The sequence below is a fragment of the Pseudophryne corroboree genome, chromosome 6 (genome assembly GCF_028390025.1).
Source record: "Pseudophryne corroboree isolate aPseCor3 chromosome 6, aPseCor3.hap2, whole genome shotgun sequence".
Taxonomy (NCBI): Eukaryota; Metazoa; Chordata; class Amphibia; order Anura; family Myobatrachidae; genus Pseudophryne; species Pseudophryne corroboree.
Window position 1 is genome coordinate 749,646,265 of NC_086449.1, and position 24,716 is coordinate 749,670,980.

The 24,716-nt window shown below is 49.5% G+C and overlaps 1 protein-coding gene across 2 annotated transcripts in view; it reads left to right on the forward strand.

The window, feature by feature from the left end:
* The first annotated feature begins 9,897 nt into the window (after nucleotides 1-9,897).
* TBC1D9B (TBC1 domain family member 9B) overlaps nucleotides 9,898-24,716 on the forward strand; it is a 181,268-nt gene continuing 166,449 nt past the window's right edge. For both annotated transcript variants that reach the window (XM_063928532.1, XM_063928533.1), the window contains exon 1: nucleotides 9,898-10,370. In XM_063928532.1, the coding sequence (XP_063784602.1) occupies nucleotides 10,253-10,370 (118 nt within the window). In that variant the 5' untranslated portion in view covers nucleotides 9,898-10,252. The remainder of the gene's footprint in view (nucleotides 10,371-24,716) is intronic.

The window sequence follows — 24,716 nt, forward strand, 5'->3', positions numbered from 1 at the left end:
TATACACAAATCACGCTTGCGTATGCTCTACACGGCGCTAATGATACCGCAGTTTGCGCAAAAGATCGCTAAAGTGGTATCACGTTGCGCCACATATTGCATGTACACACACTCGGCCCAATCGCACAGCATATAGGTACTTGTTACCTATCCGCCCTACGACCACTGGAGTCGAATACACAAGCTGCGCTCCTCAGCCGGAGCGTAACACAAAATCTTTACTTCAATTCACAATTTTAAACTTCACAATGCACAATTCTATATCACGCTCCTCTGCAAATCTCCTCACGATTTGCGTATTTCTCTATCTGTTAATGTAGGTCAGTCGCCCTACGCCGCCAAGCCTCCGCTTACTTGGTGTCACCACGGGATCCCGACTTCCGGGGTTCAATCCACTCACTCCTACTTTCAGCTCAACAAATACACTGTTTCTTTTCTGTACAGAAAATATCACTCCCTGCGACTAGTAGTCTTATCCCAGAGGTAGTATAGTTTAAACAAAATCTTACACTAATCTGCTTTTGAAATCGGATAGTTATGTGCTATTTGTATTAAATGTATACTATCCCGCCTTTAATTGAACAACTATCGTGTGGTTTTATTTTTGCGCCTGCAATCCTACGCAACCTTGCGTAAACACGTGACCGTGCGTGCCTTTACGCAACGTGTGCGACCCTGCGCCACGTGTACCCTTCTGCACTTTGTCCGTACCACGTGTACAAACGTGCGTACGCAACTCAATAAACCACACAATCTCTATAAATGTGAGCAATAACAACTACTATCGCTCACTAACACAACACACAATTTTTTCCGTATAAACCTAAGTGACCAGGCTGGAACAGCGTTATGTGTTTTATGATTACACCCTTAATACACTATTTCAAATATTTATATAGCAAACAAATGTATCCGATTTCACACAGATCTAAAATGACTGTTGTAACCTATGGCAACAATATGTGGGAAAGTATGCAAAGTATCAGTATGCTTTGTGTATGCTTTTGGAGCCAAAAAATTTTACACACAGATTTTTAAATAGCTTTTTTCCTGTTTCCTCCGAGTTCTATCAGCACCTCTGTAGACTAGACAGAGCAGACGTGATCTAATCAGCACAAAAGAGGGTTTTAAAACACCCAAGCAACCAGGGAAAGGTTTTACTTAAAGATGCGTCTCCACCCTTTGCTGATAGATCAAAGTCTGCTATGGCCTGCAAGTCTATGAGTGTGTGAAAACCAGACTGAGCCCCCAATTGATAAAGCTGATTAACTTACAGGACAGAAATAAAGCAATACCTTTAACTTATTTGTGCAGGCCGCTGCGACCGCTAAGCGTGTGTAACCCCTAACAGATGCATACACGTTGCATAAGCACGCCATCACGCTGTAAGCACGGAGTAGCTACACGTGAGGCGGAATACACTTTATAACCCTTAGCAGGAAAGGAACACGACACCAATTGTATTTAAATATGTTGGGGTCCGACTCACCAACAGTTATTTACTAACAGGGGGTTACAATAATAATACAATCACAATAAGAGATACAGGCTACAATCAATGATACATACGTTTGTTTCGCCAGCGCCACCCGGTCCCGGTCCTCAGTCAATCAAGATAGATGACTTTCAGAGAATGTGTGGCCGGCCAGGCAGCTTGGCTTTTTATACATTTGTTCAGTTCATGATACAATAGACACTGTATGCTCTTCTTCTATTGGTTCGGGGGTGGGACATATCCTGTGCACTGGGGATCATTGGTCAGCTCAAGCGGTGGGCGATGGCTAAGTCTTGAGATGTAATTTCTGTTGTCTGCATCTGAGTTCCCGCCCCATGACCAGTTAAACCCATTGCATTAATCATACATAAATCTGGTATTACTAATAACTTATTGTTGCAATATGTGACAATATTCTCATACCCACAAGATTACTGCTTATGTGACCCTGAACAATATGATCCCACATATGATATGATTATCCATTTCCATCCTCGAGATATACATATATACACACACACACACACACACACACACACACACACACACACACACACACACACACACACACACACACACACACATTCCTGCTATTACAATTTGTTAGGAAATATATATATATATGTCCAAGAGTTTAGACTATGATTGTTATACCTCAGATATCTAAATGTCTGGTATGTAGTTTGTCAGCTGTTGCTAATCGAGTTCTTTCACTGGATATTGTCTTCTTGTTTGTCCTGGCTTCAAGAAAAACAATGACAGTCCAGTATTTACTGTCTTCGACAGATACTGGACAACTCTAGAACAATGGGGGTAACCAAAGGTATTTGCCTTCTTCATAGGATTACAAAGCTTTGCGTAAACAAGTCAGTCTGGTGCATTCAAGGCACTTGTTTGTGCTTGAGTTTCTAGGAGAATAATTTATGTGTGAACAGTAACTTTCTATTTGAAGGATGTACAGACAGTGTGTGATTTATGCATTATATGGGTAAAATATTGAATATGGCTTCTGTGGCCTTTCTGTGCAAATACGTATGTTACCGTATTTACCCATACCATGTGCTAACATGCAAGACCGCGTGAGCGATTTTACGTAGCTTGCGAGTATGTGTACGCACGGCAGAACAAGCACCTGCACGGAGGCCATCTGTGTGGTGTTTGTACGTGATGAGTGTGCCTATAATATTTTCGACTTTGACATTTCCCACCTCTCTCCCGCTTGGACCAAATTTGTTTTCCAGAGATGGAGACAGCCTTGTCTCCATCTCTGCACTGGCCGGGCACACCTGCACTCATGATCACAGCCGTCGCGCATGCACGGCTGCTCCTCACAGAGAGCTCTGATCAGCAGAGCTCTCAGCTTTCTGCAGCACTGGACACATTGCAGGCAGCAGAGGGAGCTATTGAGTATGTGCAGCAGCAGCTTCGCTCACATGGACTCCAGCAGTGACTATCTCCTCCTCTTCTCTCTTGGTATGGTTAGTGCTTTAATGTGTGTGGGTTTGTTTGTTTGTTTGTTTGTATGTATGTATGTATGTATGTATGTATGTATGTTTGTATGTATGTATGTACAGATGGGTCCACGGTTATCTTGACTAGTTTTCTGCGCCTAGGCACAACATCACTTATTAGCATAAACCCTTCATCTACTGTTCTCAGCTGCAATACAATAGAGAGAACAATACAACAGGGGATTAAATCATTACAGCAGGGGATTAAATCCGACTGGCCATTCTCAGTTAATCCTATTAAAGGTCAAGGTAAATGTGGACCCATCTGTATGTATGTATGTATGTATGTATGTATGTATGTATGTATGGTGTGTGTGTTGTATGTATGTTACAGTATGTGTGTTTGTATGCATGTGTGTATGCTGTGTGTGTGTATGCATGCTATGTGTGTGTGTTGTGTATCTGTACAGTATGTATGTATGTCTGTATGTATGTATGTATGTATGTATGTATGTTGTGTGTATGTATGCATACTGTGTGTGTTTTTAGGCATGCTGTGTGTATATGTACAGTATGTATGTTGTGTGTATGTATGCCGTGTGTGTGTTTTTAGGCATGCTGTGTGTATATGTACAGTATGTATGTTGTGTGTATGTATGCTGTGTGTGTTTTTAGGCATGCTGTGTGTATATGTACAGTATGTATGTTGTGTTTATGTATGCTATGTGTGTGTTTGTAGGTATGCTGTGCATGTATTAAGTTTTCGCCTTGAAGTAAGGCTTTCACAAAATTAATTATGTGAGAGGCAGATTATATAGAACTGTACTATTGTAACCAGCAGCTTGCGCACCCTTAGATGCTAGCAGAGCATTCCCCAGCATCATACTATACCACCTACAATGTGACAGTGTTATATTGTTTTTGTTTTTCTACATTGGATAAATGTGCTTTCTATATATGTATATATATATATATAGAACCCCCCCCCTCCTTATATACACTATATATAGCCCTCAGGGGGCCCCCTTGTATTAAGTACCCCGGGCCCCGTGGAGCCTTAATCCGGCCCTGGGGGGAGGCATTCTGATGGGATGTTGGCTGGCTGGATAGGAGGAACAACCGAGCCCTGCCTGTACAGCCAGCTCGTCTCACAGACTGATGAGCCAGTCAAGTCACGGTGATCTAAAATGGGCCCAGGCCCTGGACCCGGCTCCAGTAAGCTTATGAATGTCACTGTCTGCAGGCACCTCACAGGTTTCATCCATTGCCTCCCCAGTCACCCACTATCTCCCTGTCACCGACCATCTCCCTGTTGCCCACTATCTCCCCAGTCACCCACTGTTTCCCCAATCTCCCACTATCTTTGCCCTGGGATCCACTTGGTCTAGAAGTGCCCGTTCTGTAAACTTTAGGTACACATTCAAAATGTATTGCAGAGTAGACAAAAGCTGATTCTGGTCCTTGGCTATGATAATGCGTTTGGATTATATGTACATAACATTTCCATAAGCCTGTGTCAGATCCGAAAGACTCTGTGGATTCGGTTCAGGGTTTTTAGAAGCTGGCTGGACTGTTTCTTTAAACAAGAGTAATAGTCTTTTTCATAGGTTTATTCAAACAAGGAAAAATCACCCTGCGCAGCAGACGTTAGACAGAGTGGTTATCCAGAAGAATCAGCCCTCGGGAAGTCACTAAACTGATCCGGTTGTAAGAATCACTCCGGAAGGGTTGGTAACTCTGGAGATCTCGGGCAATGAGAGTTTTTAGGCAGACTGTAGTGCAGGCCTGGCCAAGCCAAGGCCGTAACTACGTGTGTGCCAAGTAAGCTTGGCACACAGCGCAGTTGCCCTGAGGGCGCACGGCCAGCGGCATGTAATGAGTCAAATTGACTCATTACATGCCGCCTCTGCTGTGTGCGCCGTGCGCCGCGCTGTGGAGGGAGAAGAGACCAGCGCCGGGCAGCAGAGAAGGAGGAGGAGGGAGGGGGAGCAGGGAGCCGCAGCAGCGCTATTTCATTGGTAGTAAGCGCCGCTGCAGCATCCCCCTCTCCTTCTGTATTGGCTGCCCGGCGCTGCTGTGGATGCTGGGATGCGGTTCCTCCATCCCAGCATCCACAGCAGCGCCGGGCAGCCAATACGGAAGGAGAGGGGGATGCTGCAGCGGCGCTTACTACCAATGACATAGCGCTGATGCGGCTCCCTGCTCCCCCTCCCTCCTCCTCCTTCTCACCTCACTGCCTGCACCGAGGGAGCTGCACGAGGAGCCTGACTGCCAGCAGGGAGATGGTAAGTATGTCTCTCTCTCTCTCTCTCTCTCAGGGGGACACCGTCTGCCGCAATGTGTAAAAAGGGGGACTGGCTGCCGCAATGTGTAAAAGGGGGCCTGGCTGCCGCAATGTGTAAAAATGGGGACTGGCTGCCGCAATGTGTAAAGAGGGGGCCTGGCTGCCGCAATGTGTAAAAAGGGGGACTGGCTGCCGCATGTGTAAAAAGGGGGACTGGCTGCCACAATGTGTAAAGAGGGGGCCTGGCTGCCGCAATGTGTAAAAAGGAGGACTGGCTGCCGCAATGTGTAAAAAGGGGGCCTGGCTGCCGCAATGTGTAAAAAGGGGGACTGGCTGCCGCAATGTGTAAAAAGGGGGACTGTCTGCTGTAATGTGTAAAAAGGGGGACGCTGTCTGCTGTAATGTATAAAAGGGGCTCTACCTGGTGTAGTGGCGCTACTGTGCAGCGTAATTTGAATAATGTAGACTACTGTGCACCGTAGTATGAATTGCTATTATTTTGTGGCCACGCCCCTTCCCCGTGAAGCCACGCCCCTATAAAGTTTTCACGCGCCTACGGTGCACCCTGCACCTATCTTCCATGGGGGGGGGGGGGGGGGGGGGGGGGCGCCACTGTCGTTTCTTGCACACAGCGCTAAAATGCCTAGTTACGGCACTGGGCCAAGCTGTGGCTCTTCAGCTGTTCTGAAACAAAGAGTCCCAGAATGACCTGCCACAGTTTTGCTACTAGGGAATACTAAAAATGTGGCAGGGCATGCTGGGATGTGTAGTTTCACAACAGCTGAAGAGCCACAGGTTGTCCAGGCCTGCTGCAGTGCATTCGCTAAGGTAGACAAGCTGGGTTGGTTGATGCTACAGAGAGACCGAGATTGTATCACTGGAATAGTCAGACAACTGTGACTAAGACTAAGACTGAGACAGCGCTGGCCAGTTACCGACTGCAGAAAACTCCCTGGATGCTGTAAAAGCAAGACCAAAGAGCACAAAGTTGCCACACTGCTTCAGTGCGAGCAGAAACGTTGCACAGGCACCAGGGACGGATTAAGCCTTCAGGGGGCCTGGGGTACTTAACCCTGTTTTACCCTACCCTCTGTAACCCCCCTTAATCCGGCTCTGACCGACACCTGCACAGCCAAGACTGACCAGTTTAATATCTGCTGATCGATGCTGGCCTGAGACCACCCACAGCCTCCAGAGCAGATGATTGGCCTCCTTAGTCACATAACCAAAATTCATGTACCGATGCTGCAGCACTCCCGGAATCAGCCCAGCCCAGATGCCTGTTCCTGCGCATTCCTAACAGCCGCCAGCAACCCGCCCCGCTCCCAGAAGGACTCCGTCATAAGAAGCAGTCCCAACACCCTCGGAGCACTGGTCCCTGGAGCGTGACAACTTGGACCCTTCATTTTAACTGAAAATGAAAATTCCAAGAGTGCCCCAATTTCTGCTTTGAACTTCAGGTCCCCATCCAAAATGTATCACTGCGGTGACAGAAGCTGATTCTGACGCAGTGTCGGACTGGGGCATGTAAGGCCCACCGGGGGAATGCAGTGGAAGGGGCCCATGTTTAGGGGTGTGGTCAGTCTGCAGAAGGGGTGTGGCATGCCACATCATTGGTTTGACTAACCATTATAGAGAGTGCAACACCTGGGCCCCTTCATAAAAATATATAGTAAATTCAGCTGCTGCATGCATGATTTTGTGCCAGATTAATTAACAGCAACGCACTGTAGAAAAAACACCATAGTCCAGTATAAGGTAACATATGTGTAATTCCAGTGCACAGTCTGGAACCTGATCCTTAGAGCAGGAGGTGGGCTTCCAGGCATTGGGGCCCACCGGTGGTTTCCGCTGTACCCCTGTGGGCCAGTCCAAGCCTGTTCTGACGCCAACACACAATGCCAAATAATGAGACTGATAGTATTGGCAATGATTCTTATACAGGAATACATAACTTTTACCAGTGGCCGGAATTCCGTCTGTTATGATCCCGACAGCGAGATCCTGGCCACCAGTATGCCGGCAGCGGGCTGAGCCACGCTGCGGTTACGGTGGCTCGCTGCGCTCGAGAAAAGCCTGTGCCGCCTGGATTCTGGATTGCATTTTGCTACCTGTTGGGATTCCGGCGTTGGCAGTGGCGGAACAAGCAAGCGGTGGGCCCAGGTGCAACAAAATGCTTTGGGCCCCCCATCCAAGTACACCCCATGGGCAGTGCGCGCCGTAGGCGCGCGCGCAAAAATACATAGTGGCGTGGCTTCGTGGGGAAGGGGTGTGTCCACAAAATAATACCAATTCATAAAACGGTGCACAGTAGTCTCCATTCTTCAAATTACGCCGCACAGTAGCACCACTACACCAGGTAGAGACCCTTTTACTCCTTACAGCGAACAGATTCCCCTTTTTACACATAACGGCAGACAGCGTGCACTTTTTACACATAACGGCAGACAGCGTGCCCTCGTTACACATAGCGGCAGACAGCATACACTTTTTACACAATGGCAGACAGCGTGCCCTCGTTACACATAGCGGCAGACAGCGTGCCCTCGTTACACATAGCGGCAGACAGCGTGCACTTTTTACACATTACGGCAGGCAGCGTCCCCATTTTACACATTACGGCAGACAGCGTCCCCATTTTACACATTACGGCAGACACCATACACTTTTACACATAACGGCAGATAGCGTGCCCTTTTTACACATTACGGCAGGCAGATTCTACCTTTTTACACATAGCGGCAGGCAGATTCCCCATTTTTACATTGCGGCATGCAGATTCCCCATTTTTATACATAGCGGCAGGCAGTCCCCCCTTTTTACACATTGCGGCAGGCAGTCCCAACAAATAAAAAAAGAAATTACCTGCTTGTTGCCAGGGGTTTCATGCACTTGGTTCCATGCACAGTGCCAGGATGTCATGCTCGTTGCCAGGGGTTTCATGCACTGGGTGTCATGCTCGTTGCTAGTGGGTAGTGCTTGTTGCTAGGGCCGTGCTCCCAGTGCCACATATGCTCCCAGTGCCAGATATTCCCCCACAGTGCCAGGTATATGCACCCAGTGCCAGATATTCTCCCACAGTGCCAGATATTCCCCCCCAGTGCCAGGTATATGCCCCCAGTGCCAGGTACATGCCCCCCCAGTGCCAGTTATATGCCCCAGTGCCAGGTATATGCCCCCAGTGCCAGATATTCCCCCCCAGTGCCTGCTTCCCCCCCAGTGCCAGGTATATGCCCCCAGTGCCGGGTATATGCCCCCCCAGTGCCAGATATTCTCCCACAGTGCCAGATATTCCCCCCCAGTGCCAGGTATATGCCCCCAGTGCCAGATATTCCCCCCCAGTGCCAGGTATATGCCCCCAGTGCCGGGTATATGCCCCCCCAGTGCCAGATATTCTCCCACAGTGCCAGATATTCCCCCCCAGTGCCAGGTACATGCCCCCAGTGCCAGGTACATGCCCTCAGTGCCGGGTATATGCCCCCCCAGTGAAAGGTATATGTCCCCAGTGCCAGATCTGTCCCCCCAGTGCCAGGTATATGTCCCCAGTGCCAGATCTGTCCCCCCAGTGCCAGGTATATGTCCCCAGTGCCAGATCTGTCCCCCCAGTGCCAGGTATATGTCCCCAGTGCCAGATCTGTCCCCCCAGTGCCAGGTATATGTCCCCAGTGCCAGATCTGTCCCCCCAGTGCCAGGTATATGTCCCCAGTGCCAGATCTGTCCCCCCAGTGCCTGCTCCCCCGGTCCCCCCTCCCCCCCCTATGTGTTGGAGGGACACGAGCGCATCGCGCGTCTCTACTGTGTCCCTCCTGGCTCTCCCCCAGCTGTCTAATGAAGCATGTGCCGTTCGTGAGCCAATCAGAGCTCACGAACGGCACATGCTTCCTTAGAGCGGCCGGGGGAGAGCCAGGAGGGACACAGAGAGACGCGCGATGCGCTCGTGTCCCTCCAACACATGGGGGGGGGGGGGAGCAGCAAGGAGGGAGAGGAGAACGCAGATTGACATGCGGACTCTCGTCCGCATGTCAATCTGTTCTAAATGCCGGCCGGCGGCTGTGGGCCCCTGAGTGCGGCGGGGCCCCAGTGCAATGCACTGCCTGCCCCGCCAGTAGTTCCGCCCCTGCCGCGTTGGCATTGTGACCGCCAGGATCCCAACAGGCGTTCTGGTGATTGCTTTCCCTTATACCATAAGTTCTCAAACTCGGTCCTCAGGACCCCACACAGTGCATGTTTTGCAGGTAACCCAGCAGGTGCACAGGTGTATTAATTACTCGCTGACACATTTTAAGAGGTCCACAGGTGGAGCTAATTATTTCACTTGCGTTTCTGTGAGGAGACCTGCAAAACATGCACTGTGTGGGGTCCTGAGGACCGAGTTTGAGAACCTGTGCCTTATACAGTACAGTATCATACCTCATGACCCTCTCCAGTAGGGAGAGAATGCTCTGCTCCTGGACTCCCCTCTTAATTTCTGATTGCCATCACCTGTGCTGAAACACCTTTCTTACCCATTAACCTTCTCAAAACAGGTGCAGCAATCATAAATTAAGAGAAAAGTCCAGAAGCAGAGCATTGTGCCCCTCCTGGAGAGGGTCATGTTGGGAGGTATGCAGTATAAACTATGACCATGATACTGTTCATAAATGACACCGTATACCTCTACAACTAGGCTGTTTTAGGAACCTCTGAGCTATCCTCTGTGTCTGGCTGCAGGTTCCCAGACCCCCAGCTGTATATACAGAGCTGCACTCATGGCTCACAGCAACAATAACACAGTATTACAGCTGACGGGGTGACACAGCGTGAGCACAGCGAACTGCCATTCTGCGCTCTCTCCGGCAGGGGGAGCTGTGTGCCGGCGCTCTGCGGCCTCCGAGGCCTCCTGCGTTACTTTCCGGGCAGACAGCGATCTGTGCTGCGGGAGCGGCAGCAGTAGAGCCCGGCACCGGGAGCACACACCTCGGGTCTCGCCCCTATACCCAGCACTGGCACCAGACGTTGTTCCCGGAGGCCCGGCCGCCCAAGATGTGGCTGAACCCCGAGGAGGTGCTGCTGGCCAACGCGCTGTGGGTGACCGAGCGAGCCAACCCCTTCTTCATCCTGCAGCGGCGCCGGGGGCACGGGAGAGGCGGGGGCCTGACAGGTGACGCCGGGGTATAGGGGGTATAACGGGCGGAGAAGCACTGGGGCAGTGACAGCTGTGATGGGTGTTGTTGTTATTGTTGTTGTCTTATGCCATACCACTGTTTCCACTTATGTACCCTCTATAACAAGACCCTGCCCCTCTCTCCTAGCTACTGCCCCTCTAACCTAGCTACTGACCCCTCACCCAGCTACTGCCCCTCCTACCTAGCTACTGCCCCTCCTACCCAGCTACTGCCCCCTCACCTAGCTACTGCCCCCTCACCTAGCTACTACCCCCTCACCCAGCTACTGCCCCTCCTACTTAGCTACTGCCCCCTCACCTAGCTACTACCCCCTCACCCAGCTACTGCCCCCTCACCTAGCTACTGCCCCTCCTACACAGCTACTGCCCCTCCTACACAGCTACTGCCCATCCTACCTAGCTACTGCCCCCTCACCTAGCTACTGACCCTCCTACCCAGCTACTGCCCCCTCACCTAGCTACTACCCCCTCACCTAGCTACTGCCCCTCCTACCCAGCTACTGCCCCCTCACCTAGCTACTACCCCCTCACACAGCTACTACCCCTCCTACCCAGCTACTGTCCCCTCATCTAGCTATTGCCCCTCCTACCCAGCTACTGCCCCTTCACCCAGCTACTGCCCCCCTCATGCAGCTACTGCCCCCCTCATGCAGCTACTGCCCCCCTCATGCAGCTTCTGCCCCCTCACCTAGCTACTGTCCCCTCACCTAGCTACTGCCCCTCTTACCCAGCCTCTGCCCCCCTAACCCCAGCTGCTATCCCTCTCTACCAGCTTCTACCACCCTCAACAAGCTTATGCCTCTCTCATGCAGCTGCTCCCCTTCTCATAGCTTCTGCCCCCATCACCCCAGCTTCTGCCCCCCAACCCTAGCTGCTACCCCTCTTCCAGCGTCTGCCCCCTCTCTCCCAGCTGCTTCCCTTCTCTTCCAGCTTCTGCCCCCTCACCCAGCTTCTGCCTCTCTCATGCAGCTGCTGCCCCTCATCCAGCTTCTGCCCCTCTCTCTCACCTGCTTCCCTTCCAACTTCTGCCCCCCTAACCCCAGCTTCTGCCCCTTTCTCCTAGCTGCTTCCCTTTTGTCCCAGCTTCTGCGACCCTCACCCAGCTTCTGCCTTTCTTATGCTACTGCTGCTTCTCTCTGCCAGCTGCTCCCCTTCTCTTCTAGCCACTGCCTCCTCACCCAGCTTCTGCCCCTCTCTCCCACCTGCTTCCAGTCTCTTCCAGATTCTGCCTCTCTCATTCAGTTGCTGCCCCTCATCCAGCTTCTTCCCCCCTAACACCACCTTCTGCCCCTCCATGCCAGCTGCTTCATTTCTCTTCCAGCTTCTGCTTTTCTCATGCAGCTGCTGCGTCTCTATTACAGCTTCTTCCCTTCTCTTATAGCTTCTGCCCCCCCCTTACCCAGCTTCTGCCTCTCTCATGCAGCTGCTGCCCCTCACTCAGCTTCTGCCCCCTATCATGCAGCTGCTGCCCCTCACCAGGGATGGATCTAGACTTTTCTTTAGGGGGGGGGGGGGGGGGGGGGTTTACGGTTTAATCTTGACTCCTCCCTGTACAGTCCCAACTCCTCCCATCTGCAATCCTAACTCCTCCTCTCTCAATTCTGACTGAACTTTTTGAGTGGGAATGAGATAGAGCTTTGTGATTGTTCTATGTACATGTGACTGTGCTATGGGGTAATTGTATTTATTAGCCCTAGTGCCCACACACCAGCAAGTGAGGGGCAAATGCTCTGTAACCCAGGGACGTGCAGTCAGGGGAGGCAGGGCCTCACCTGTCAAACTGCAATGAAAACAGCTGATTTTTCCACTGATCTGTGTTATAATACAGATCAGTGTAAACATCAGCTGCTTCCATTGCAGTATGAAATTGCTGCACTCACTGCTCGTTCATAGGGACTGACAATGCCTATACTATACCTTGTATAAAACACTCTAAAAGGTTAAAGAACACAGTACGCAATTGGCGTATGGAATACCGTAAGAGTACGCACGTAGCGTAACGAACGCTTAGCCGTGGACGAGACGCACGAGCGGCACGTTCGCTCACGGCTTAGAGCGTAAAGGCAAGCACGCTATAGGCTGCCGACTAACGTAATGATACGCTATCAGCGTAGCGGACGCTCGAGACCACGAGGAGATCACAAGCGGCGCTGACGCTCACAGAGTTAAACCTTTATAACTATACCATAAACAATGTACTTATACTGTAAACCCTTGTGCAGTGATAAGGTGTAAATGCAACACAGTGTAACTTTGTTAGTTTAAAAGCTGTATGAGCGTATGTGACGCTCTGAGAACCCCTTAGCAATATAATAAACACTCAAATACCGGTCTAAGGGTCTAACGCCTTTTAAGGAAATGAATGAACGTTCAATTGCAAAAGAATAATACAATACAAGTTATACACTACCAAGATAACATAAAATACCTAACCGAATCACTACACATAAAATACAATAAAGATACAATTACATTTAAGGGGGAAGGAGAGAGAGAATGGCTTGTAACATTAAATAAGAGACAATATGGTTGCAGAGAACTTACGCACCAGGGGAAACAATCACAAGCGCCTTTCTGGATATCCAGCTCCCGATTATCAGCAATGAGAACCGTTGAAGAGAGTCGAGAGCTGGCCCAGATCGGCTTGTCCTTTTATACACTACACACAATACAGTACAATGGTCCCTACATTCTTATTGTTCATTGGACACAGGAATTCGTCTTCGCATTATAACAAAAGGTAATAGGTTGGTTCATACAGGTGGGCTGTGACTATTCCTAACTGCTCAGGTGGGTGGGAAACTGGGTTTCCCGCCGCATGGGTAATAAAGTGCAAATATAGTAAATGTCCATAAACTTCTTATGTCCATAACTATACGCACGAGCGATTAATCCGCTTCAAACCAACACCGGAATATTGCTAATTATATTCTCTTCCGATGGATACTAAACACCACTGTGTAACCCCTGTCTGACCCTTCGTATCAAACAAAGAGGGATCTCTTTGTCCCCGAACATACTACATTAACTAAACTTTCAGATTCTATCAAAGGGACCATAATCTACAAAATACATTATATGAATAAAATATGTTACGATTGAGTCGCCCGCTAGACGAACACAAACTCTACTGTAAATGCGCATACCGCGCGTCCGCGACCGCGAGTATACGCACGCACGGGAGGGCTCATGCACGTGCAGCGGGCACACGCATGAGGTGCATATATGGCAATGTGCAGCGTGATATTTTTCTGACTTTGACAGGACAGCGGAGAGGCAGCAATAGCTCTGCCTCCCTCTGGTAACCAGAAACTGCTTGGAGCTAGGGGGCGGAGCTGGGGGCGGAGCCGCACACCAGGCAGTAACTTTGCATTGAAAACAATGCCAGAAGAGGCAGCTCTGACATGCGTGGTTTGAGAGGGTCTCAAGGCACGCCCCTTCCCCCCATGATGCAATGCAACAGCTTCCTCCCCTGACTGGTGCTATTCACAAGCACTCCCACTGGCTTGGGTTGGAGGTGTACAACTGTACTGCAGGAACGTGGCCACGGTATGATCTTCCTCTCCCTGCTGCCTGATCTCCACACTGATCGAGTGAACTGGGAAAGGGAGGAAGGGAGGGGGAGGGGGAGCGGGATTTACTCAAAGCATCTCTCTCCTATCTCCCCCCCCCCCCCCCTCCCGCAGCGGAGGCTTCAGTGCCTGAGATCAAGTTGTTATCTCTGCTAACAGCACATGATCTCAGGATTTTTTTTTATGTGTAAAAAATGGGTCTCTGCCACAATGTGGAAAAAGGGGACTGTCTGCCGTAATGTGTAATAAGGGGACGCTGTCTGCCGCAACGTGTAATAAGGGGACGCTGTCTGCCGCAACGTGTAATAAGGGGACGCTGTCTGCCGCAACGTGTAATAAGGGGACGCTGTCTGCCGCAATGTGTAATAAGGGGACGCTGTCTGCCGTAATGTGTAAAAGGTTGACACTGTCTGCCGTAATGTGTAAAAAGGGGATGCTGTCTGCCGTAATATGTAAAAAGGGGATGCTGTCTGCCGTAATGTGTAAAAAGGGGACGCTGTCTGCCGTTATGTGTAAAAAGGGGACGCTGTCTGCCGTTATGTGTAAAAAGGGGACGTTGTCTGCCGTTATGTGTAAAAAGGGGACGCTGTCTGCCGTTATGTGTAAAAAGGGGACGCTGTCTGCCGTTATGTGTAAAAAGGGGACGCTGTCTGCCGTTATGTGTAAAAAGGGGACGCTGTCTGCCGTTATGTGTAAAAAGGGGACGCTGTCTGCCGTTATGTGTAAAAAGGGGACGCTGTCTGCCGTTATGTGTAAAAAGGGGACGCTGTCTGCCGTTATGTGTAAAAAGGGGACGCTGTCTGCCGTTATGTGTAAAAAGGGGACGCTGTCTGACGTTATGTGTAAAAGGTGGACGCTGTCTGCCGTAATGTGTAAAAGGTTGACACTGTCTGCCGTAATGTGTAAAAAGGGGATGCTGTCTGCCGTAATGTGTAAAAAGGTGGACTGTCTGCCGTAATGTGTAAAAGGGGCTTTGCCTGGTGTAGTGGCGCTACTTTACGGTGTAACTTGAATAATGGAGACTACTGTGCACTGTAATATGAATTGGTTTTATTTTGTGGCCACACCCCTTCCCCATGAAGCCATGCCCCTATATTTTTGTCACGCGCCTACGACGCGCACTGCCCCTATTTTACATGAGGGGGGTGGGGGCGCCGCTGGTCTTGTTCTGTACAAAATGTGTTTGAAACCACTTGACTGCACAGGCGTTCGCACTCTTGCAAAGCGAAAATACAGTCCCCCATGGGCGGCGACTATGTGTTTGCACGGCTGCTAAAAGTAGCTAGCGAGCAATCCAACTCTGAATGACCCCCCTAATGCAGCCCTCCCTGACATGCTCCTCTATCAGGTTCATATATATGTGTGTGTAAATCTGGCTCTGATACTTGCCAGTGCCTCCCCAGCCATTTACCTCACTGCTGTAACCATGCTCTCCTGGCTCCTCTGTGCTGCTGTGGTGTAAGCTGCAGCACAACGTTCTGCCTCAGGCTCTCCCCGGAGAGCTCTCTTCTGCTCAAAAGTGGGCGTGGCTATGACTCTGTTGGGGGGGGGGGGGCGCCTCCTTCGCCCCCCCTAGATCCGGCCCTGCCCCTCACTCTGCTTCTGCCCTTCTCTCCCAGCTGCTTCCCTTCTCTTCCAGCTTCTGCCCCTCATCCAGCTTCTGCCCCTCTCTTCCTGCTCCTGTCCACCTCACCCGGCTGCTTCTTCTATATCCCAGCTTCTGCCGCTCTCTATCGGCGTCTACCTCCCACACAGCTGCTGCCCTTCTCTACCAGCTGTTGCCATGCTCACCCAGCAGCTGGCCCTTCTCTCCCATTCTCTGCCCCTTCACCCATTTTTTTTGACCCTCTCACCCCCCCCATTTCCATAATAATTAGCACTGCTGAGCTTCTGTGGCACTAATGCGCAGTGCAATTCACCCTCTGTATAAGAGCTGTGGATTATTTCCTATAGTATAGGCTACGATTACATTTATAATGGGGTCTAACATTGGTCAGTGTTTCATTTTGCTCATGGCCTGCTCTCTTTTTTTTTTTTTTTCTTTAGTAAATTGTTCAACAATAGTGTGCTTTATTTATGGAGACCAGTAAAACAATTAAAGGGGAAGTACATTATTAGCTCAATACCAAGCCTTGGGCTGACAGCTGAGAATTTGTAAAGTAAAAAAAGATTAAGGGCAACCTACTCTATATGATTGGGTTTTACGTGGTCTGTAGTGACATTAATGTGTGTCTGCTAAAATGTGATAGGAGATACAGTATGTCTAACAATGGGCGTGTTTCTAGGTTATACTGTGATGCACTGTGGGAAGCTTTTATTTATCTAAAATCAGCAGTCTGTCAGAATATATATTTATTCATTTGTTTCACATATTTCCGAGTGACATTAGTAACCTTTATTTTATATCCAATATATTGCACATCCGTTTAAAATCCAAGAGTGTTTATTCATTCACATTATACCTTGCCCGTTGCCCCAGTGGAGGTTACAATCTAATGCTGGGTACATACTTATGGATATATCTGCAGATCAGTTGATCTGCAGATATAGCTATAGGCGGATCTGGCAGTGTGTTATGCATACACACTGCCCAATCTGTCGTAACTGAAGTTACCGGGTCCACCCCCACCCAGTTACGCTGTCAATCACCGCCGGCTTGTGCAGCGAGTGTACGGGTGGTCGTATATCTGTAGATATATCGGCTGTGCTTCAGAGCCAATGCAATTTCTCATACGTCCTAGAGGATGCCGGGGACACCAATAGAACCATGGGGTATAGACGGGATCCGCAGGAGACATGGGCACTTTAAGACTTTCAAAAGGGGTGTGCACTGGCTTCTCCCTCTATGCCCCTCCTCCAGACTCCAGTTTTAGAATTGTGCCCAGTGAGACTGGACGCACTACAGGGGAGCTCTACTGAGTTTCTTTGAAAAATACTTTATTGTTAGGTTTTTTATGTTCAGGGAGGCTGCTGGCAACAACCTCCCTGCTTCGTGGGACTTAGGGGAGAGAGGTATGACCAACTTCTAGTGAGTTCAATGGCTCTACTTCTAGCTGATAGGACACCATTAGCTCCTGAGGGTGCTGATCGCTGGGTACGCCTAGATGCTCACTCCCGCAGCCTGCCGTCACCCCCTTACAGAGCCAGAAGTCAGAAGACAGGTGAGTAGCAAGAAGAAAAGAAGACTTCAGTGACAGCATTTCTGAGGTACCGCGCAGCGATCGGACGCTGCGCGCCTGTCTCCCACACACGCACACAGCACTACAGGGTGCAGGGCGCGGGAGGGGGGGGGCTCCCTGGGCAGCTAAAAATCCTCAGTGTACACTGGCAAGAGGGGACATTAGTGCCAAGGCACTGCCCTAACCCCCGTCCTAATCATTTATTGAAGTAAGTGGGACAGAAGCGCAACTTCAGGGGGCGGAGCTTCGTCCTCACAGCTCACTCGGCGTCATTTCCTCTCCTCAAGCTGCAGAGACGCTGGTCCTTCCTCACACTGCTGACAAGTATCGGGGTGCAAAATGGGGGGGGGGGGGGGAGGGGGTGCACAGGAGAATTGGTGCAATATATTTAATATTAAAAGCGCTACAGGTCTGGGGCATTTTATTAGTCGCTTCAGACCCTTGATTGGCGCTGGGTTGTGAGCTGTCAAACTCCCTCTGTGTCTCTCTGACAGGCTTTACTGTGGGTCTGTCCCCTTTTTGCCCGGTGTGTCTGTGGGTGTTAGTACTCGTGTGTCGACATGTCTGAGGCTGAGTGCTCTTCCCAGGAGGAGGCTGTGTTAGAGACACAAAAGGCTGTGGGGGTGACCCTGTCTGCACCGCCGACTCCTGATTGGGTAAATGTTTTGAATGCTTTGAATGTAGTGTGGCTCGTATTAGTAAGAGATTGGACAAGTCTGAGTCTCAGACCCAGGCATGGAAGAAATCTGTGGAGGATATGTTATTACAGGTCCCCTCGGGGTCACAGAAACGTACATTTGCCCAGTTGGCAGACACTGATACCGACACGGACACTGATTGCAGTGTTGACTATAGCGATTCCAGATTAGATCCAAAATTAGCAAAGAGCATTCAGTACATGATTGTGGCAGTTAAAGAGGTATTGCATATCACTGAGGACCCTGCTATTCCTGATAAAAGGGTCTGTATGTTTAAGGAAAAGAAACCTGAGATAAGGTTTCCTCCCTCTCATGAATTGAACACTCTATTTGAAAAAGTCTGGGAAAGCCCTGACAGAAAGTTTCAGATTCCCAAAAGGATTCCAGTGGCTTATCCGTTTCCCTCTGGGGATAGGGAAAAGTGGGAGTCACCCCCCATTGTAGACTAGGCCCTATCGCGTTTGTCAAAAAAGGTGGCTCTTCCGTCACCTGGCACAGCAGCCTTTAAAGACCCTGCGGATCGTAAACAGGAAAATACGTTAAAATCCATTTATACGACCACAGGTACGCTACTCGGTCTGAGTAGCGTACCTGTGGTCGTATAAATTGATTTTAACGTATTTTCCTGTGGGTGAGTAGTGCTATCGAAAAGTGGGCAGATAACTAGTCATCTGATATAGATACCCTAGATAGGGATAGCATCCTCTTGACGCTGGGTTATATCAAGGACGCTGCAGCTTACCTGTAGGAAACTGCGAGAGATATTGGCTTTTTGGGATCAAAGGCCAATGCCATGGCAGTCTCAGCTAGGCGAGCATTATGGATTCATCAGTGGAATGCTGATGCTGACTCCAAGAAAAATATGGAATCTCTACCATATAAAGGTGGCGTCTTGTTTGGTGACGGCCTCGCTGATTTGGTATCTACGGCTACCGCGGGTAAGTCATCATTCTTGCCTTATGTGCCTTCACAACAAAATAAAACACACCACTATCAAATGCAGTCCTTTCGGCCCAATAAATACAAGAAAGGGCGAGGTTCTTCCTTCCTTGCTACTAGAGGAAGGGGAAGGGGTAAAAGATCACCAGCTGTAGCGGGTTCCCAGGAGCAGAAGTCCCCTCCGACTTCTGCCAAATCCAGCGCATGACGCTGGGGCTCCTCTGCGGGAGTCCGCACCGGTGGGGGCACGTCTCAAACTCTTCAGTCAGTTCTGGGTTCGTTCGGACCTGGACCCATGGGCTTTACAAATAGTATCCCAAGGGTACAAACTGGAGTTTCAAGATGTTCCCCCTCGCCGATTTTTCAAATCGCCCATACCAGCTTCTTTTCCAGACAGGGAGGTAGTTTGCGACGCAATACAAAAGTTGTGTCAAAATCAGGTCATCATCAGGGTTCCCCAGTCACAACAGGGAGAAGGCTTTTATTCAATCCTGTTTGTGGTCCCGAAGCCGGATGGCTCGGTCAGACCAATCCTAAACCTGAAATCCCTCAATTTCTACCTAAAAAAAATTCAAATTCAAGATGGAATCTCTCCGGGCTGTGATCTCCAGTCTGGAGGAGGGGGATTTTATGGTGTCGGTGGACATAAAGGATGCCTACTTGCATGTTCCCATCTATCCTCCGCATCAGGCTTACCTGAGGTTTGCAATTCAGGATTGTCATAACCAATTTCAGACGTTGCCGTTTGGTCTGTCCACGGCTCCGAGGATTTTCACCAAAGTAATGGCGGAAATGATGGTTCTTCTTCGCAAGCAAGGAATCACAATTATCCCGTACTTGGACGATCTCCTGATAAAGGCGAGATCCAGGGACCAGTGGGTGAAAAACATTGGACTGTCCCTGGCAGTTCTTCAACAACATGGTTGGCTCCTAAACTTGCCAAAATCACAGTTGATTTCGGCGACGAGGTTGTCATTTTTAGGAATGATACTGGACACAGAACTACAGAGAGTTTTTCTCCCAGTGGAAAAGGCTCAGGAACTTTAGAGTCTGGTCAAACAAATTCTGAAACCGCCGAGAGTGTCAATCCATCAATGCACTCGGTTGCTGGGGAAGATGGTTGCGGCATACAAGGCCATTCAGTTTGGCAGGTTCCATGCCAGAGTGTTCCAGTGGGACCTGTTGGACAAGTGGTCCGGATCCCACCTGCACATGCACCGAAGGATAATCCTGTCTTCCAAGACCAGAATTTCACTCCTGTGGTAGCTGCACAGTTCTCACCTCCAGGAGGGGCGCAGGTTCGGGATCCAGGACTGGATCCTAGTAACCACGGATGCAAGTCTCCGAGGATGGGGTGCAGTCACGCAGGGGGAAAACTTCCAAGGAAGATGGTCAAGCCAGGAAGCTTGTCTCCACATAAACGTTCTGGAGTTAAGGGCCATTTACAACGGCCTCGTGCAGGCGGAACGTCTTCTTCGCAGTCTGCCCGTACTGATACAGTCGGACAATGTTACAGCAGTAGTGTACATAAACCGCCAGGGCGGAACAAAAAGCATAGCGGCGATGGCAGAAGTCACAAAGGTTCTCCGCTGGGCGGAAAAGCATACAAGCGCACTGTCAGCGATCTTCATTCCGGGAGTGGACAACTGGGAAGCGAACTTCCTCAGCAGACACAATCTCCATCCAGGAGAATGGAGCCTCCATCAAGAGGTCTTCACAGAAGTAACAAGTCATTGGGGAATTCCTCAAATAGACATGATGGCGTCTCGCCTCAACAAGAAGCTTCAGAGATATTGTTCCAGGTCAAGGGACCCTCAAGCAATAGCAGTGGATGTGATATTTTAGTGGAAAGCGCTAATTAAATTTAAAAAATGTTATGAGTGATTTATGGGTGAATGATATTGAGACTAAAAATTTAAAAAAATAAAATATGTAAAAGTAAAACAAGCGGTACCTGTGAAAAAAAGGGTGTTAGTAAAATAATGTTTACACTCTTTTGAGTGAATTGGTAAGGAGTGGCCCGTGCACAGTTGTTAATAGTCCCGGTTGTCCTACCTGTCCCTGCGCTATGTTGTTCCGGAGCTGCTGGTGAGCACAGCGGCTCTGATCCTGAGTGCAGCAGATGGTGAGGCTGGCGGCGCTGGGTCCCGCTGCGTCCAACGGGCTGTATGCGCAGTGATGTTTTCCGGCTCCCGTCACCGCTGTAGACGATCGCCTAAGGAGAAAGAAAGCCCACCGCACGGCCAGGACATCGGCCGCAACACGACCCGCTATCAGCAGCGGTGACGGGAGCCGGAAAACATCACTGTCAGTGTGTACGCACCTTAATTACACGTGTGAGCATATTTATGCTTCTCGGTACATTCTTTCTACACAGCACACATCATGGCAGAGAAAGAAACTGGGTTTACTATGCATGAATTCTTGCCCAAATACTCAACACTAATTAAAATGATCACATGCATTTCTATCACTTCTACTTCCTCTATGGCTGCTCTCGGCTACTGTTCCCTCCAATATCATGGGGGTGACACTGGAGGAGCAGGGAGCTATGGGCATCTTCAGGGACCAGTGCATTGGGGCAAGTAAGGGAGCTGTGCTGCCCTCTCAGCCTTACACCCAGGATGGCAGTACCAGTCTCTCCGCACTCAGTATAAGCTTGTAGTTTTGTGTGTGTATGTATACGTGTGTGTATATATAGCAAATACCAGTGACTCATCCCAAAATCTCCTGAACCATAAGGACTAGGAACTCGACATTTGGACAGTAGCTTGCTTTTGTGACGTAGGGATTTTTCAAAATTCCACCCACAACGGGGTTAAAAGGGGTGAGATGACTTTTGGGAATTCCCCTTCACAGAGAAGAGCTAAGACAGCCCACCCAGCCGGGGCTATAAAGAATGCATGGTGCCGGCAATACCAAGTCGCAGAGGGGGGAGGACACAAAGCTCTGTTCCTGGACTTCCTTCCCAGTGGCAGTTGCAGAGCAGTCCATTATTCAAATAGTGGAGCCTCATCAACTGCCACCCCTAAACACCGTCAAACATTGCTGGGTGTGTCTCCCCTATTTAAATAATGGACTGTTCTGCAGCTGCCACTGGCAAGGAAGTCCAGCCTTATGGTTCAGGAGTATTTGCCTTTTATATACAGTATATAGATTTCAGATTTAAGTACTTAACCAACCTATTTCCAGTCAGACAGTGGGGTAAATTTACTAAGAATCGTATTTTCCCGTTTGAGGTCAAAGTTCAATCACGAATGACATCGAAAGTGTAAATATGCAACTTTTTGAATTGATTACGACTAATTTACTAAGCTGCCGTATTCTGCATTTTCGGTTTTTCCGATGTCGATGTCATTTTTTTTTTTAGGCAGTGTTTTACGTGAGTGACTTGTAAAACACTGCCGACTTTAATACAATGAATCTCGGCCGGATCTGTGAGATCCGTGCTGGGCTTCATTGTGCACCTTGTAAAAAAAATTTAAATTGTTTAAACTTAAAAAAAAAATTGCGTGGGGTCCCCTCTCCTAAGCCAAACCAGCCTCGGGCTCTTTGAGCCGGTCCTGGTTGCAAAAATATGGGGAAAAAATTGACAGGGGTTCCCCCATATTTAAACAACCAGCACCGGGCTCTGCGCCTGGTCTTGGTTCCAAAAATACGGGGGACAAAAAGCGTAGGGGTCCCCCGTATTTTTGAAACCAGCACCGGGCTCCACTAGCTGGACAGATAATGCCACAGCCGGGGGTCACTTTTATACAGTGCCTTGCGGCCGTGGCATCAAATATCCAACTAGTCACCCCTGGCCGGGGTACCCTGGGGGAGTGTGGACCCCTTCAATCAAGGGGTCCCCCCCCCCCCAGCCACCCAAGGGCCAGGGGTGAAGCCCGAGGCTGTCCCCTCCATCCAATGGGCTGCGGATGGGGGGCTGATAGCCTTTGTTGAAAGTAATGAATATTGTTTTTAGTAGCAGTACTACAAGTCCCAGCAAGCCTCCCCCGCAAGCTGGTACTTGGAGAACCACAAGTACCAGCATGCGGCAGAAAACCGGGCCTGCTGGTACCTGTAGTACTACTACTAAAAAAATACCCCAATAAAGACATTACACACACACACCTTGAAAGTATAACTTTAATGCATACATACACACCACCATATACACATACTTACCTTATGTTCACACGAGGGTCGGTCCTCTTCTCCATGTAGAATCCAAGGTGTACCTGTTGAAAAAATCCTACTCACCAAATCCAGTGTAGAGGGCTCCTCGGATAATCCATTTGTAATCCACGTACTTGTAAAAATAAAAAAACGGGACACCCGACCACGAACTGAAAGGGGCCCCATGTTTTCACATGGGACAACCTTTCCCCGAATGCCAGAAACCCCCTCTGACTGATGTCTAAGTGGGTTTCTTCAGCCAATCAGGGAGCGCCACATTGTGGCACCCTCCTGATCGGCTGTGTGCTCCTGTACTGTCTGACAGGCGGCACACGGCAGTGTTACAATGTAGCGCCTATGCGCTCCATTGTAACCAATGGTAGGAACTTTGTGGTCAGCGGTTGACCGAAAGTGATCTCACCGCTGACCACAAAGTTCCCACCATTGGTTACAATGGAGCGCATAGGCGCTACATTGTAACACTGCCGTGTGCCGCCTGTCATACAGTACAGGAGCACACAGCCGATCAGGAGGGTGCCACAACGTGGCGCTCCCTGATTGGCTGAAGAAACCAACTTAGACATCAGTCAGAGGGGGTTTCTGGCATTCGGGGAAAGGGGTCCCATGTGAAAACATGGGGCCCCTTTCAGTTCGTGGTCGGGTGTCCCGTTTTTTTATTTTTACAAGTACGTGGATTACAAATGGATTATCCAAGGAGCCCTCTACACTGGATTTGGTGAGTAGGATTTTTTCAACAGGTACACCTTGGATTCTACATGGAGAAGAGGACCGACCCTCGTGTGAACATAAGGTAAGTATGTGTATATGGTGGTGTGTATGTATGCATTAAAGTTATACTTTCAAGGTGTGTGTGTGTAATGTCTTTATTGGGGTATTTTTTTAGTAGTAGTACTACAGGTACCAGCAGGCCCGGTTTTCCGCCGCATGCTGGTACTTGTGGTTCTCCAAGTACCAGCTTGCGGGGGAGGCTTGCTGGGACTTGTAGTACTGCTACTAAAAACAATATTCATTACTTTCAACAAAGGCTATCAGCCCCCCATCCGCAGCCCATTGGATGGAGGGGACAGCCTCGGGCTTCACCCCTGGCCCTTGGGTGGCTGGGGGGGGGGGGCCCTTGATTGAAGGGGTCCCCACTCCCCCAGGGTACCCCGGCCAGGGGTGACTAGTTGGATATTTGATGCCACGGCCGAAAGGCACTGTATAAAAGTGACCCCCGGCTGTGGCATTATCTGTCCAGCTAGTGGAGCCCGGTGCTGGTTTCAAAAATACGGGGGACCCCTACGCTTTTTGTCCCCCGTATTTTTGGAACCAGGACCAGGCGCAGAGCCCGGTGCTGGTTGTTTAAATATGGGGGAACCCCTGTCAATTTTCCCCCCATATTTTTGCAACCAGGACCGGCTCAAAGAGCCCGAGGCTGGTTTGGTTTAGGAGGGGGGACCCCACGCATTTTTTTTTTTTTTAAATTAAAACATTTCCCACCCCTTCCCACTGAAAAACATGCACGGATCTCATGGATCCGTGCATGCCTATACAAACACGGGATAAAAAAGCAGGTCTGTTTTTTTTTTTTAGCACTTTTTCACGATTTGTATTTCATCACGGCAGTGTTTGGCTATTGTCGGCAGTGTTTGTGTTTTGCACTTTTTAGTAAATTCCCGATTTCTACCAAATTGCAGGCGTATTTGACCGATGGTGTATTGATTCGTGATTTTTTACGAGGACTTCCAAAATATTACGAATGCCCTCATCACTGCC